A 16,827-nucleotide genomic window follows, 5' to 3' on the forward strand; every position below is an offset into this window, starting at 1 on the left:
TACTGCAGTTGCAAAATAAATCTTGAAATCAGATAGGGTTAGCTTTGCAACTTGGTTGTTTTTCGAAATTGTCTTAGCCACTCTTGGTCCTTTGTGTTTCCATGTGAATTTGAGAATTTCTACATTGGTCAATTTCTACAAAATTAAAAAAAAAAAGATAGCTGGGATTTTTATTGGGACTGTATTGAATCTATAGGTAAATTCGAGGAGAATTGACAGCAATCTGAGCTTTGTAATTCATGAATATAGTCTATCTCTCCATTTATTTAGGTTTTCATTAAATTCTTCCATTCATGTTTTATAGTTTTCAGTGCCTACTTCCTGTACATATTTTGTTAGCTTTAATGTAAGTATTTTATGTTTTGTGGCACTGTTGTAAATGATATCTCAAAATGTTATTTTACAACTGTTTGTTCTTAGTATCTAAAAATACAGTTAATTTCTTATGTTTACCTTGTATCTTGCAACCTTGTTAAAATTACTTATTAGGGGCAGCTCAGTGGGTTAAAGCCTCTGCCTTCAGCTCTGGTCATGATCCCAGAGTCCTGGGATCGAGCCCAGCATTGGGCTCTCTGCTCAGCAGGGAGCCTGCTTCCCTCTCTCTCTGCCTACTTGTGATCTCTGTCTGTCAAATAAATAAGTGATTTTTTTTTAAAGATTTTGTTTATCAGTGTCAGCACTTTTAATTTTTTTTTTTTTTGCTAGAATACTTAGGATTTTCTATGTAAATAATCATGCCACCACAAATGGAAGTTTACGTCCTCTTTTCCAATCTGTTGCCATTTATTTCCTTTTTATTGCCTTACTGCCCTAGCCAGGATCTCTACTACAATATTTAATAGAAGTATGACGATAGACATCCTTCTCCTCTTCCTGGTCCTAGAGGGAGGGTGTTCAGTCTTCACAGTAAGTAAAATGTCAGTGTAGCTCTTTGTAGACACCTTTTCTTAAGTTAGGCAAATTTCGTACTCTTTCTGGTTTGCTAGGAGTTTTTACCATGAATGTTGAATTATGTCACATTATTGGCATTTATTGAGATGATGTGGGTTCTCTCCAAAATCCTATTAATGTGGCTGATTCCATTGGTAGATTTATGATGGCTAAACCTGCTTTCCAGTCTAGAATAAACCCCAATGGTCAGGAAGTGTTTTCCTTTTTTTTTTTTTTAAGATTTTATTTATTTTTTTGACAGACAGAGATCACAAGTAGGCAGAGAGGCAGGCAGAGAGAGAGGGGGAAGCAGGCTCCCTGCTGAGCAGAGAACCAGCTGTGGGGCTCGATCCCAGGACCCTGGAATCATGACCTGAGCCGAAGGCAGAGACTTTAACCCACTGAGCCACCCAGGCGCCCAAGTGTTTTCCTTTTTTTTTTTTTTTTTAATTTTTTTTTTTAATGATTTTATTTATTTATTTGAGAGAGAGAGAGAGCATGAGAGGAGAGAGAGATCAGCGGGAGAAGCAGACTCCCCGCCGAGCAGGGAGTCCGATGTGGGACTCGATCCCAGGACTCCAGGATCATGACCTAAGCCGAAGGCAGTTGATTAACCAACTGAGCCACCCAGGCGCCCCCAGTGTTTCCTTTTTATGTGTTGCTTCAGTAGCTCTGTTAATATTTTGTTAAGGGTTTTCATATCTATATTCCTGGGGGACATTTGTTCTATTTTTTTTCTTTTATTGTAATGCTTTTGTCTGATTTAGATTTCAAGGTAATGTTGGTCCTGTAGAGTGAATTGGTAAGCACTCTCTCCTCCTCTGTGTTCTGAGTTTATGTAAGATTGATATGACATCTTGCTGAAATGTTTAATAGGATTCAACTGTGAAGCCGTCTGCCTCTTATACTTTCTTTGTGGAAAGGTTTTTAACTATTAATTGATTTCTTTAATAGTTAAAAGGCTATTGAGATATCCTAGTTCTTCTGTGTCAGTTTTGGTAATTTGCATTTTTCAAGGAATTTGTCCCTTTCAACTAACGTGTCAAATTATTGGCATTATATTGTTCATAATATTCTTTTTTCTATGCTTTTAATTTCTTTGAGAAATGCAGAGATGTCCTTTCTTCCCTTCCTGAATTTAGAAAATTTTATCATTTATTTTCTTGATTTGATCTAATGAGAAACCTATCAGTTTTATTAACTTTCTCAAAGAACCAACTTCTGCTTCTCCCTCTCCCTCTGCCCCCCACTCCCATCTTGTGTGTGCGGTCTTTTTCTCTCTCGAATAAATAAAATGTTCTAAAAAAGTAAAGTGTACTCCTTAGGCAGCGCACAGTTCATAACAGTCAGGCTTGACAAGGTCTGTCTTATAATTGGGTGTTTCTATAATTTAGGTTCAATGTAGTTATTGGTATGGTTAGGCGTAAATCTGTCGTCTTGATTTAAAGAAAAAACCTGTCTTATGGGGTCCTTTGTTCCCTTTTTCCACCTTTATTTGGATTGAGTATTTTTTTATGATACCATTTCACATGCTTTTAAGTTTAATAGCTATAGCTCTTTGTTTTGTTCTTTTAGTGTTTGCTTAGAGTTTATGTTAGAACATTAACTTATCACAGACTATGTTCAGGTTATCTACTAAAACTCTCATAGGACATAAGAACCTTGCAACAGGACCTTTGCATGTCTCCCCTCTCTACATTTGTGCTCTTTTCATGCATTTTACTGTTACATATGTTATACACACCACAACAACACTGTAATTAATTTTGCTTAATCAGTTGTCTATTGAAGAGATGTGAGGGGCGCCTGGGTGGCTCAGTTGGTTAAGCATCTGCCTTTGGCTCAGGTCGTGATCCCAGGGTTGTGGGATGAAGCCCTGCTCAGCAGGAGGCCTGCTTCTCCCTCTCCCACTCCCCCTGCTTGTGTTCCCTCTCTCGCTATGTCTCTCTCTGTCAAATAAATAAATAAAATCTTAAAAAACAAAAACAAAAACAGAAAAACCAGCTTGTGTACTTACTTACCCACCATTTCTGGTGGTTACTAAATAGTTACCATTTCTGGCGTTTCTCATTCCTTCGTGTAGATCCAGATTTCCATCTGGTATCTTTTTCCCTCATGCTTGAAGGGCTTTCTGTCACATTTCCTGTTTTGCAGGTCTGCTGGTGATACATTCTCTAAGCTTTGGAATGTCAAGAAAAGTGTTTTTTGCCTTCAGTTTCTTAAAGTTTTTAACTTTTTGAAAATTGTGGTAAAATACACAGCACATAAAATTGACCAGCCCCACCATCTTTCTTTTTTTTTTAAGTTTTTATTTATTTGAGAGAGAGAGCCAGGCAAAGAGGGAACACAAGCAGGAGGAGTGGGAGAGGGAGAAGCAGGCTTCCCACCAAGCAGGGAGCCGGCCATGGGGCTCGATCCCAGGACCCTGAGACCATACCCTGAGCGGAAGGCAGATGCTTAATGCCATCCAGGTGCCCCATAGCCCCATCATCTTTAAGTGCACATTTCAGTGGCGTTAAGTACATTCATGGTGCTGGGCTGCCTTCCCCACCATCCTCCCCCAGAACTTTCTTGTTATGCCAAATGGAAACTCTGTACTCATTAAACACAAGTCCCCGTTCCCTTCTGCCCCCCAGCCCCTGAAAAGCACTATTCTCCCTTCTTTCTCTATGAAATTGACTACTCCACATCCCACATCTAGGTGGTGTTTGTCCTTTTGTGTCCTTTTGTAAAGAGTATTTGTCCTTTTGTGTCTGGCTTATTTCACTTGGCGTGATGTTTTTAAAGTTCCTCCATGCTGTGGTGTGTATCGTGATTTTAAGTTTTAAGGCTGAATAATATACCATTGTATGGACATACCACATTCTGTTTATCCATTCATCTGCTGATGGATACCCGGACTGCTTCTACCTTTTGTCCATTGTGAGTAATGGTGCTGTGAATGTTGGTGTGCCAACTACGTTTGAGCCCCTCAGTTCTTTGGGAGCACATAACTAGAAATGGAAATGCTGGATCTTACAGTGATTCTCTGTTAAACTTCTCAAGGAACCCCCATACCAGTTTCCGTAATGGCTGCACCATTTTGAATTCCCACCATAATGCACATGGGTTCCAATTTCTCCACATCCTTGCCAACACTTGGTTTTTTACTTTTTTGTTTGTTTGTTTTTTCCTTTTTTTTTTTTAAGATTTTATTTATTTATTTGACAGAGATCACAAGTAGGCAGAAAGGCAGGCAGAGAGAGAGGAGGAAACAGACTCCCCGCTGAGCAGAGAGCCCCATGCGGGACTCAATCCCAGGACCCTGGGATCATGACCTGAGCCAAAGGCAGAGGCCTTAACCTACTGAGCCACCCAGGCACCCCTTTATCCTTTATTTTTTTGTTCAAAATTAATAGCCATCCCAGTGAGCATGAAGTGGTTATCTCATTGGCTTTTGATTTGCATTTCCCCGATAAGCATCTTTTCATGGACTTACTGGCCATTCGTATGTCTTCCTTGAAGAAATGTCTTTTTGTTGGTTTGTTTGAAGGGATTGCCTTAAAAGAACAAATACGATTTTTTGGAGAAATATCTTTTCCAGTCCCTTGCCCATTTCTGAATCAGGTTATCAGTTATTTTGTTGTTGAGTTATAGGAGTTCTTTTTTTTTTTTTTTTAAGGTAGATTCCACGCCCAGTGTGGAGCCCAGCGAGGGGCTTGAACTCACAATCCTGAGATCATGACCTCATCTGAGATCAAGAATCAGATGCTTGGGATGCCTGGGTGGCTCAGTTGGTTAAGCAGCTGCCTTTGGCTCAGGTCATGATCCCAGCGTCCTGGGATCGAGTCCCACATCAGGCTCCTTGCTTGGCGGGGAGCCTGCTTCTCCCTCTGCCTCTGCCTGCCATTCTGTCTGCCTGTGCTCGCTCTCTCTCCCTCTCTCTCTGACAAATAAATAAAATCTTAAAAAAAAAAAAAAACGAATCAGATGCTTAACTGACTGAGCCACCCAAGCGCCCCACAGAGTTCTTTTTCTATCTTAGATGTGAATCCCCTATCACATGAAGCCATTTTTTTTAACATTTTATTTATTTATTTGACAGAGAGAGATCACAAGTAGGCAGAGAGGCAGGCAGAGAGAGAGGAGGAAGCAGGCTCTTCACGGAGCAGAGAGCCCAATGCGGGGCTCGATCCCAGGACCCTGGGACCATGACCCGAGCCGAAGGCAGAGGCTCTAACCCACTGAGCCACCCAGGCGCCCCATGAAGCCATTTTTGAATATTCTTTTCCATTCTGTGGGTTGTCTTTTTACTCTCTTGATAGTGTCCTTTGATGCACAAAAGTTTTTAGTTCAGGTGAAGGCCACCTGATCTATTAACCGTCAAAAAGTTCATCCAACTAAGTTATCCCATCAACAGAATAAGGAAGAAAATAATTGGATTGCCATACAAGATACAGAAAAAGCATGGAACACATTTTATCCACCATTCCTCATAAAAACTCTCACCTTCATAGGGCAGGGGCCCCTATGAAGAGTCTTCTCCCCAGCTGGCTCGTCTCTTTTTATCCACAGTGACAGGGCTGCTCGGCCACTTCCTGGCTGTGTGACTATACACAGTGACTGTCAGGGCTTGGGGACCTCAGCGGTGCACCAGGGATGAGGACACCATCCATCTCCTGGGAGTGGTGGGGAGAGGGTCGCCTGGGACCAGGAAGCAAGGTGAGGGGCACAATCAGGTGCACACCGAGCCTGACACACAAGGGGCCTCGTGGATAGTGGCGGGCAGCTCTTGAAGTCTACCTGACTGGAGTTCAAGTCTCGGCCACTGCCTCTAACATACTGTCCTGCAGCTGGTGTCTAACCAGCCGAGTCTTTGCTTCCTGCCTGAAATAAAGAGTTCCTTCTCCCAGGGCCGGGAGGAGAGTGCCATGTTCTCCATTTGGGACACACTCAAGGAGCTCATCCTTCTCCTCGTCCTTCTCCCCCACCCCCACGCCCGCCCCCAGCCTCCTCCTCCTCCTCCAATATTACTCGACAGTAAAAGGGAAGGACGTACTGACACAAGGCAGAAGCTGGGCGAACCTCAAAAACATTATGGTCCCTGAAAGAGCAGAGACGCAAAAAGAACACACGTTTATTCACAAATAGCCAAACTGTGAAAAGCGCCCCCATGCCCGTCACCAGCCAAATGGATGAAGAGAATGTGGTTCTCTCCACACAATGGGCGAATTCCCAGGCTGAAGAGAAGGAAATCCTAACCCACCCTTTGTGACAACTGGGCCGGAGCTGGAGGACCTTCGGCTAAGCGACATCCACCAGTCCCAGAAGGGCAGGTTCTGCTGGTTCCACTCCTGTGCGCTCTCTCAACCTCTCCCACGCACAGATGGGGAGAGGAGGGTGATTCCCGGGTGGGGGCTGGGTTGTACGGGGAGTCGGGGAGTTGTTCAGTGGAGATAAGGTTAGTCATACAAGATGAGTGAGCTCCAGAGGTCGCCCTGCAACACTGTGCCTGAGGGTAACAATACGGGGCGCCTTATGCACAAGGGGCCGGCTCAGTCCAGGATCGTGTGACTCTTGATCTCGGCGTCATGAGTTCAAGCCCCGCGCTGGGTGTTGAGATTAATTAAATAGATAAATGTTTCTTAAAAATGTGTTAAGAGGGCAGATCTCACATTAAGTGTTCTTTTTTAGAAAAGATTTTATTTATTTTAGAGAGAGGGGGAGCACGAGCACAAGTGGGAGGGGAAGAAAGAGAGAAAAATCTCGGCCGACCTGATGGGAATCGCAGAGCCCAGTGTGGGGCTCGATCCCGGACCGTGAGATCACAAGCTGAGCCGAAACCAGGAGTTGGACACTTAACCCACTGTGTCATCCAGGCGTTCGTCCCATATTAAGTATTCTTAACACACACACACACACACACACATATTCTATGACCCCACTTACATGAAATGTCCAAAATAGACAAATCTACAAAGACAAAAAGTAGACCAGTGGTCGCCAGGGCCTGAGGGGGATGGGCGGCTAAGGGGTACAGGGTTTCTTTTCTGGGATGCTGACACTGTTCTTAACACTGACTGTGATGATGGTTGTACAACTCGGCAAATATACCAAGAGCGACTGAATCGAACCTTCAAAGGGATGAATGGTCTGGCATGCAGATCCTGTCTCCATCAAGCTGTTTGTAAATGGGGGACCCACATCTGGGAAGAATACTGCCGCACGGAGGTCCACAGGTCCTTCGTGAAATGCCTACAAGACCGCAACCCGTCGTTCATTCTGCCTCTCCTCTGTTGTGCATCAGTGACATTGAAGGTGTCCTCTTAGCAGTGGAAGTGAGGAGGGTAGACCCTTTAGATGGCTCACCTTGGCCCTGGGGAAAGAGAGGTTAAGCGCTTCCCCAGAGAGGGGCAGCTTCCTGCCCAAGGTCACACAGCCCAGAGGCTCCAAGACTCCTGAGTCCCCACCTTCCTGAGTTCACATGTGGGTGAGGTTCCAACCCCAGCCCCAGAGCTGACCGCTGGCTGCCTCCTCCTTCCCATTTCTCAGGGAAACACACACACATGCGCACACACACATACACGCGCACGCACATACCCCCCCAGGAAGCATCCATCATAGGCTGTCCAACCAGGCCGGAGGGGTAGGGGTCATCAGGGAGGTGACCTCAAGGTCTCCGTGGGGACCAGAATCCGGCGGGGCTGTGGGTGAGAGGCTGGAATTTTTCCCACCCTGAGATTTTCCTGCATCAACCCAGGAGGGCGCCCTGGATGCCGCCGGCCCTGCCCCCAACCTCCTTCCTCTCTTGACACAGCTTCCCGGCTAAGGATGGATGGAGGGGGGTGGGGTGTGCCAAGGAGGAACCACCAAGCCCAGAAACCAGGGAGAGGCACTTCAGGATTGACGAAATGTGGGACCCTGGCCGAGCGTGGCTGAGGGCCTGCCCCGGAGTCCCGCGCCTGGGGGCCTCGGGGGGTAAAGGGGATGAACTTGCCCGCTTCTGGCCCACAGGGCCTCCCTCAGCCTCCACTGCCCTGTCCAGGAGTTGGACCCCAGCCCAGCCTCGGGCGTGTGAGAAGCCCTTGGCCCTGGGCCCTGCCCCCGGTCCTTCCTCCCCCACACACTGGGGACTCAGCCCTTCCTTGTGTTAAATAGAAACCTCTTTATTCTAAGTATCGTACATTCCTTAATATGTTGGACCGGGGCCAGACCTTGAGGTGAGGGGAAAGGGGGGGCCTGGGATACTTCTGTAGAGCCTTCCAAAACGCCTGCCACCGCACACTGGGCCGGGAGCTGGTGCTGGGAACGAGCTTCATGGCCTTGGGAAAGTCCTTGCTCCCTCCGGCCTGTTTCTCTTCTATTTGGGGGGTTTAGGGGTGGCCAAGACCTCTGAGGACCTTTCCATCCCCCACACACACACACCGGGGCGGGAGCGGGGCAGTCTGTGGTCCCAGGCAGGGAGTCAAGAGGGAGCCCGTACAGGAGGACGGTTTGTCAGCAGCAAAGATGGGGGGCACTGAGGTGGAGGGCTGGGAGAGTCTCAGCGTTGGGTAGGGGGCCGTGATGGAGACAGAGGCCGAAGTCGGGGCAGACAGGCCAAACCAGACCTGGCCACCCGGGAGAGGGGAAGGCAGCCCAGGAAGAGAGGGAGGCCAAGGCAGAAAGGTGGGCGGGGCACGGAGATGTCTGAGAAGAAGGCGCGGTCCCGAGGGGGTGACAGGGCTCCCCCCTCAGACAGTTCCAGGTCCCGGGCCACGGCCAGGATCTCCTGGCGGGCTGCTGTGTTATGCAAGCCCCGGATGTCGAGGAGGGCTGCCACGTGCTTCCGCCTGAGGGGAGAGAGGAAGGGACAGGTGCATGGGGTTCTCCGTGCCAGACGCACACAGCCCCCCTGTGAACCTCATCAGGCCCCCATCTGTCCCAGAGCCTGCCTTAGCTCTGGAGCCCCTTTAAAGCCCCCTTCAGGCTTCTTTCCCCATACCAGCAGCCCTTCCCCTGCACCCTCCCCCATCCCAACCCCTAGTCCCTCCCCATTTCTAGTCCTCCCAGACCCTCCTCCTAGCAGCATGCCCCCCAGAACGTCGCTAACCAGCCATTTCCAAATCCTTCCACTCATCACTGACTCCAGAACCCTCTCCTCTACACCCAGCACAGGCGGCTTCCTAAGCACCCAGTTAGCCTTCGGTCTGCAGCCCCGAATCAGCGCACACAGCTTCTGGGCTTCCTTCTGGCCCCTTCACACCTGCTTAAGCTCCGGAGTCAGCAACACCCCCCACTTCATCTTCACTCGCACCTCCAACAGCCCCCCACCACCACTCAGATGCTGCGCAGGAAGGCTTGGCCACATTTCCATCGAACCCTCCTCTCCCCTCTCCCCACTCCCCAGGCCAGGTCTGGAAGGTTCTCCACCACAGCAGTTCCAGAGCCCGTATCCAAACCCGACCCCAACTCTCTCAACCCAGAGCCCATCCATGACAGTGCACCTTCGTTCCCCTGGGACACGCACGTCACCCTCCCACCCCATCCCCAGTGCTCAACCAAAGTTCCACTCCAGAACTCCAGTTAACCTTGGGGGGGCGGGGGCGTCACCTCAAACAGAAACTCTGTCTCAAAACTCTGTTTTCCAACCCTTGCCCTTAAATCTGACACAACCGAGCCTTCCCTTCACTCCCATCTCCGCAACAGATCGCGGGTCCAGCACCCCAGGACCCTCAACCACATTTTGACTCAAGAGCCTGAACCCAACAGTCATTTCCAGAACTTCCATTTCAGACTAGAGCCCTGGGGCCCTCACTACCCTCCTTCAAATGCAGCTCAGGCTCTTCACGTCCCCACATCCCTGGTTTGGAATCACCATGGCTCCAAAATATACTCATCCAAAACTGGAGCTCAAGAGCCTTCTGGCTCAGACAGGCTCCAAAGCTTTGGAGCCACTCCAGAAGCTTGAGAGCCTTCAGACTGAGCTTTGCGTTCAAGTGCAGATTCCAAGTCAGAAACCCCAATCCAGGAGAAAGGCTGGGACTCCCACCACCCCCAAAGACTTCAGGGCTTTGCGTCTCCCCAAGGACAAAGAGCCCCACACCCCAGAGCCAGAACTGTCCATCCGGCTTCGCTTCCAGAATCCTCATCTCCTCAACCCTGGAGCGTAAACCCCGCTGGGGCCTCACTCCCTGGCAGAGTGGAGTTTTATCTCTGCAAAAGCACAGTGTCCTCCAGCCTGAAGAGTCCAGAAGGACTGTCACCACCATCCACCTTGGCGGGGGGGGGGGGGGGTGAGGTGGGGGGTGGAGGCAGTGATCAGGTGCATCAGCTGGAGCCAGCCTCTCCCCCGGACTCAAGTCCCAGCTTGGCCACTGGCTAGCTTGGCATTTGGGGTAATCTGCTTAATTCCCACCTGCCTAAGAGGATGCTAAGCACTTAGAACAGTGCTGCCTTTTACTTGCGTATTATTTTCTAAAATAACTTCCTTAGGTCCAACATAAGGACTCAAGAAACCAGCATTGGTCTTGTTCCTGCTTTCCGGGTGGATAATGCGGGCAATGCTGGTGTTAACTGAGGATGGAGAATTCCCCCAGCAATCCTGTGAGAAGAGCGCTATTATCCCCACTGGGAGAGGCTCGGAGAGGGGAGGGTCCCAGGGAGAGGAAATGGTCCACCAGGATCTGAGCGGCGCCTGCCGCCGTCCCAGTGCGTGTGCGCCCCGCTTGCCCGTGCGTGTCCCCGTGTCCCCCGTGGCTCCCCGGCTGGGCCGGCCCTTCCTGCCGCCGGCGGCCCTGCGCCCCCCTGCCCTGGGCTTCCTGTGACTGCCTGTTTGTTTGCGAGCCCTGGTGGCGGCGGCGGCAGGAGAAGGAGGGAAATAGTATTAATAATGGCCTGGTTGCAGCAGGAAACGGCCGTCAGACACGCTCGCCGCCTCCCTCCCTCGCCCAAGAGCAGGAAACGCCAGGACGGATGCCAAAGCCCGGAGTCCTCGGCCTGGCGGCGGCGCGGGCAACAAGGGGCCAGGCCGGCGCGGTGGGGGGTGGGGGGCTCTCACCTGATGTCTGGGTAGTCCCGGACCAGCACCCCCACCTCCACCTGGATGCTGGGTGTGTCTTCCAGCTGCAGGACTTCGGCCAAATGGGGCACCACGGCGTCCAGCCACGAGGCCTGGGACTCCTGCAGGGGAAGGCCCCAGACTCACACTCTGGCCCCAGGTCCCCCTTCACGTAAACCGCACCCCTCCTGGCCTCTGTTCTCTCGGTAAAGCCGGGCAGATGACAGGCCGTGATCAGAGGTTTGGAAGGACCTGGAAGCTTTGGAAATGTGGAGGCAAATCCAGTCTAAACGTATCTATTCCCAGTTTTGCGGATCACGGGGGACTCGGGACATCTCTCCAAACCTAGTGGTCGTATTCAAAAGGTGACCCTTAAGGGTAACTGGGTTACTTGTGCGAGAGGTCTCCCCCCCCCCACGCCTTTTCCATAAAATGACGCACCCTTCGCCGCCCCCCCACCGCCGCGATTCCAAATACTACAGACTAGAAAGTCCTGGAAACGCGGATGAAGGAAGCGCTTCCGGTCCTGCTGATTACAAATGGGTGCAAATGAGTCGTTTTAAATTCTTGAATTGGAAACGCCAGGATCATGAGTTTCTGTTGGGTGTTTAGCGTCTCTGTGTGCTCAGAACACCCCCTGTTTTAGGCAGTGCGAGCTCCGTGCCAGGTAGGGTCCTAAGCACTTAGCAGGACCGAACTAACAGAATCCCCAGCCCCAGGCACAGGGGACACAACGCCCGTTTGCGCCCGGGGGCCTGCTCTCCCCCGGAGCAAGCCAAGTTTTAGGCGTGCAGGGCCAGGATCAAGGTGTCCCTGGGGACTGAAAGTTGGGTGTAAGGCCTTTTTCTAAGCCCCCGCCCCAACTCTCGGGCCCCGGGGTTCTCGGGAGCCCAGGTTCCGCGTAGTTTCGGAGCCCCCCGCCCCCGGGCCGCACTGACCAGCCGCCGGAACAGCCGCTGCAGCTGCGCCGCGTCCTCCCGGAGCCTCCCGGCCACTCGGCTGCGGGTTCGCGCCGAGCGGCAGCGCAAGCGCCCGCGGAGCAGGGGCCGCACGTACTCCACCAGCGCGCGCCGGTGCAGCTCGGCCACCAGCGCCTGCGGACCGAGGGAGACGCGAGGGCTGGTGAGCCGCCGATGACGCCCTCCCGGCTCTCCTCCCGCCGGGCGCCCACCCCGGGCACCTCGCGGGAAACCTCCCCTGCCCCCAGGGAGCCGCGCCCCCTCGTCGTCCCCAAGCCCTCCCCCCCACACACACCAGCCCTCCCGACTCCCAACAGGTGACCACTGTCCCGCTGGATGATACCTTCCTCTGCCCCCTAACCGGCTCGCCGACACACCCTGCCGACTCCCAAAGGATGCCCCGTCCCAGCCCTCTCCCCAGTCTCAGGAGTTCTACCTCCCAGGGGGCCCGGCCCTGTGCGAGCCGCACCCTAGGCCCCAGTACCCGCGCACCTGCCTCCCCGCAGACCCCGCGCAGAGCGCCGCCTATCGCATCCGGAGAGAGCTAGCTGCTCGGCGCCTCGAAGGGGTCTCCCCCTGCGGAGCGCCAGGGCTCCCCACTCTCACGCCCAGCCCTCCCCCTTCCCCCACCACAAACCCGCACACCTGGTAGGGCTCGTCCTGCATCCTGCGCAGTGCCAGGGCCTGAGCGCCCAGCGTGCCCACGATGCCATCCAGGGCCTCCGGGCTGTTCAGCCACTTCCTGCGCATCAGCTTTTTGAAGTAGGGCTTGGGGGGGGGGGGGACAGTATGGAGGGGATGGTTTTAGCTCTCCTCCCTTCCACCCTCTTTCTCCACTTAGCAGCTCCACAGAGGAGAGCTGGACTTGCAGGGCTGTACTGTGCCCTTCCGGGGCGCGCGGTCTGAGGAGAGAAACAGACCATCCCCCAAAGATGGACCCAGAGCGGTCAGGGCCTGGACGAGGGAATCCAAGAGTTTAGGAAGCCCAGAGCGGGTGCCTGAGTCAGCGCAGAGTCAAGGAGGGCTTCCTGGAGGAGGGGACACCAGAGCTGATCCCAGAGGATGGTGGTAGTTAGCCAGGTGTCGGCTGTGTGAGGGAGTGGCTCCATCAGCGGGAAGAGCCAGTGTGAAGGCCGCTGGGATTTCAGATGGGTTTGCAGGTCAGAGGATCAGAAAGAGGGTCAGTGTGGCTGGCAAGACCATCTATATAATTTGAGGGTCCCAGTGCAAAATGAAAACAGAAGGCCCTTATTCAAAATTACTAATAACTTCAAGACAGCAAGGGCATGGCGGCACACCAAGCTTGGGCTCTTCCAAGCAGGGGTCCTGTATAACTACTCGGTTTCACAGACGCCTGAAGCGGGAACAGGGGACAGGGAGATGGAGCTAAGCGGGCGGGTGGAGCTGGAGCACACTGGGCTGTAAGGAGCCCCGGCTTCCTCCTGAGGGCACTGGGGAGCCACTGCAGGTTGGGAACAGACGGAGAGGGCCAGGCTTATACTTTAGGGAGATCTTGACGCTCTGGAGGGGCGGGGCTGAGGCAGAAATTGGGGTGGGGGGGGGTGGAAGGAGAGGAAAGGGAGAAAGAAGTGAGTAACAGGGGTGAGGAGGGAGAGAACAACCCAGATAATAGATTTCTTAGGATTTCTGTAGGGGGAGGGAAGGGAAGCACTTGGACATGATCCAAGAGCTGGGACAGGCAGTGGGTCTGTCTCTGAGGTGGATCTGGGGGCAGTAGGGGAAGACGCTGCAGTCTACGTGGACCCTGGGGAAGGTGAGGTGCTGGGGATATCCGGGCTCCGCGTCCATGGGGTCTGAAGCAGGTCCTGTCCCACCTCGCACCCACTTCCTGCTCTCCCATTCCCATGTAACCGGCTGTCAGAACCTCCCAGGATGGGGCCTTTTGTAGAAAAGCAGGTGAATTAAATGAGCCAATGCTCTCGATGCAGAGCCTGGCTCAGGGAGTGTCGCTCTTGCTACAAACCCTGTATTTTTAGGAAGAAAGCAGCCAGTACCCATGGTCCGGGACCAAGCTAAGCACTCTATAGCCACGACCCCATTGCTTCCTCACAGCCACTCCCGAGAAGACTGGAATTCCTGTGCCCATTCTCCAGATGAGCAAACAGAAACCCCAAGAGGACAAGTAACTTGCCCCAGGTCCCCCTATTTGGAAGCAGCCCAGCCAGGCTGGGAACAAAGACTGTACCCACTGCCTAGCATCCCCATAATCCCCCCCACCCTGGCTTGCTCACGTTCACACACACACCTACCCATGTAGTCATTCAGCAGACACTCTGAGCCCTACGTGTGGGTCAGCTATGGGTGGGTGGCTGGGGACACATGGGTTAGGGTTAGGACACAGCACAGAATAAGACAAAACTCCAAGCATTTGATGATCATGAGCAGGTCAGGGGACTGTGAATCCTCACCTGATATTTGCTATTAATGTATAGTATATATCATATACATATATCAAATATATATATTATAACATATATATATATAACATACTTTTTATATGTTATAATATATATATTTGCTGACCCTAAGGAAGTATGTTCCCTGTGTTAGGTATGAATGCGGCACTGTGGTTATGTTCATTTTAAAAAGGACTTCTTGGGGCACCTGGGTGGCTCAGTTGGTTAAGCAACTGCCTTCGGCTCAGGTCATGATCCCGGAGTCCTGGGATCAAGTCCCACATTGGGCTCCCAGCTCCATGGGGAGTCTGCTTCTCCCTCTGACCTCCCCTCTCATGCTCTCTCTCTGTCTCTCACATAAATAAATTTAAAAAAAAAATAAAAAGGACTTCTTATCTTTTGGAGATGCAGGCTGAAGTGTTGATGGATGATGGCAGGATGTAGGGGATCTGGGGGCTGGGGGCGGGGGTGGGGGGTAGGGAGGTGGAGGAAAGGTGAAACCAGATTGGCTAGGCGTGGATAACTGGCTGGAGCTCGTCTGCCAAGAGGCCATTCTGTCATTCTGCCTACTTTGGTGTATGTTTGAAATTTTCCATAATAAAAACTTATTTTAGAAATATTCCAACAAACCCTGCCCTTGAGAAGCTAACATTCCGGTGGGAGGAGCTAGTTGGGGGAGGGGGGGAAAAAGAAAAAAAAAAGCAAAGGCCATGGCAGAGTGCAGGTGGCCCTAAGTGCTTAGAGAAAAACATAGCAGGCAGGGCGGAAGGGAGTCTCCTCTCGGGACTTCTGTTTTACCTAGGGCGGTCGGAGGAGGTCTGATCTGAGTCAAGGCTTGAAAGAGGGGAGAGGGGGAGCTATGTGGCTACGGCGGGGGGGTGGGGGCGGGCGGTGCAGAGGTGCTGGACTGGGTCTGTCGTGTGAGGGAACAGCGAGGGGACTGGTAGGGCAGGAGTGGAGTAAGTGAGGAGGCAGGTGGGAAGAGGTGAGGTCAGGGAGGGAAGGGTCAGACCATCCAGGGACTTGGGCTCCCCCTTCACCCACAAGGACTTTGGCTCTTGTTCTGAGTGATCTGAGATGTACAACATGTGGGTTGAGCGTGCATTGCAACAAGCACACACACAACCCTGTCTCATTCCCAGGTACTCCCCCCTTCCTCTCCGAACACTCTCACCCACCTTCCACCGGACCCTGGCCTCCTCTGGGCACATACAGGAGCCAGAGGTAAATAGGGCTCCAGGTCTAGGAGAGGCTGGGCAGGGATCTGGGGGGCCTCAGTGGGGAGGGGCTCCACCCAGTCCCCAAGGCCCCTTCTGCTGGTGGCTCTCCAGCCTCCCCTTGACCATATCCTCCCCTCTCTTCCTTCCTGCACCCCCCTTTGCCCCCCCAAATAACCCAAATAGGCCATCACCCTCTACCCCCCTGCCCCCGTGCCTGCTTCCTGAACACTGAGTCATAGCCTAAAATGAACTGCAGGTTGGCGGGGTGCCCCCTGTCCTAGCACCCCCACTCCATCCCACCAGCGCTCTGCCTCACTCACCTGAAGCTCCTGGAACAGCAGGTCAGCCAGGACTCGGTGGCAGAGCCTGGTCACACGGTCCAGCGCACTGGCTGCTGCTTCCCGGGCCGGCTCACTTTCGGGGGGCCCCACCCGGGCCAGGCGCTCTGCCAGAGCCCTGTGGGGATCAGAGGAGCCAAAAGTCAGGGACTGCCAATATTCAGCTCAACTGCCTGGACCCCTCTCCTGGCTTCAACGGACTCTATTTCGTTGGCACAGGGTTGACAGGTCAGATGGGGTTGCTGGGGGAAGTCAGGGGCTCTGGGGAGAGTCTGGAGGCTAAGCAACAGCAGGGGATGTCTGGGAGGCTGGGGGGTGTGTGGAAGCCCCATGGAATGGGATTCAAAACATTTCTTTTTATTATTATTATTATTTTAAGTTTTTTTAAATTAATTTATTTGACAAAGAGAGAAATCACAAGTAGGCAGATAGAGAGGGAGAAGCAGGCTCCCCACTGAGCAGAGAGCCCGATGTAGGTAGGGCATGATCCCAGGACTCTGGGATCTTGACCCGAGCCGAAGGCAGAGGTTTATACACTGAGCCACCCAGGCGCCCCATCAAAACATTTCTAATTCTAAAATCCTACCCTTCCCATTTTTCTCTCCCTCTCTTTTTAAGATTTTATTTATTTATTTGACACAGAGAAAGAGATCACAAGCAGGCAGAGAGGCAGGCAGAGAGAGAGGGGGAAGCAGGCTCCCCACTGAGCAGAGAGCCCGATGGATGCGGATGCGGGGCTGGATCCCAGGACCCTGGGATCATGACCTAAGCCGAAGGCAGAGGCTTTAACCCACTGAGCTACCCAAGCACCCATCTTCTCATTTCTCTTAATGATGACCCTCCATCTCTGAAAGGACAGTAAGCTGGTCTGAGGGCAATTTGGCATTTTCTTTCCAAAATCCCAGAGGGCCCCCTTCTGGGTATGGGTCCCTGAGAGTCCCCACA

At 52.2% G+C, this 16,827-nt stretch overlaps 1 protein-coding gene across 1 annotated transcript in view; it reads right to left on the minus strand.

The window, feature by feature from the left end:
* Positions 1 to 6,757: 6,757 nt before the first annotated feature.
* EXOC3L2 (exocyst complex component 3 like 2) overlaps positions 6,758 to 16,827 on the minus strand; it is a 36,015-nt gene continuing 25,945 nt past the window's right edge. Inside the window, exons 9-13 of the mRNA XM_047710849.1 lie at positions 15,865 to 16,000; positions 12,553 to 12,675; positions 11,887 to 12,042; positions 10,949 to 11,070; positions 6,758 to 8,741 (exon numbers count right to left, since the gene is read on the minus strand). Of these exons, the coding sequence (XP_047566805.1) occupies positions 8,453 to 8,741; positions 10,949 to 11,070; positions 11,887 to 12,042; positions 12,553 to 12,675; positions 15,865 to 16,000 (826 nt within the window). The 3' untranslated portion in view covers positions 6,758 to 8,452. The remainder of the gene's footprint in view (positions 8,742 to 10,948; positions 11,071 to 11,886; positions 12,043 to 12,552; positions 12,676 to 15,864; positions 16,001 to 16,827) is intronic.

This window comes from Lutra lutra, chromosome 17 (genome assembly GCF_902655055.1).
Source record: "Lutra lutra chromosome 17, mLutLut1.2, whole genome shotgun sequence".
NCBI classification, from domain to species: Eukaryota; Metazoa; Chordata; class Mammalia; order Carnivora; family Mustelidae; genus Lutra; species Lutra lutra.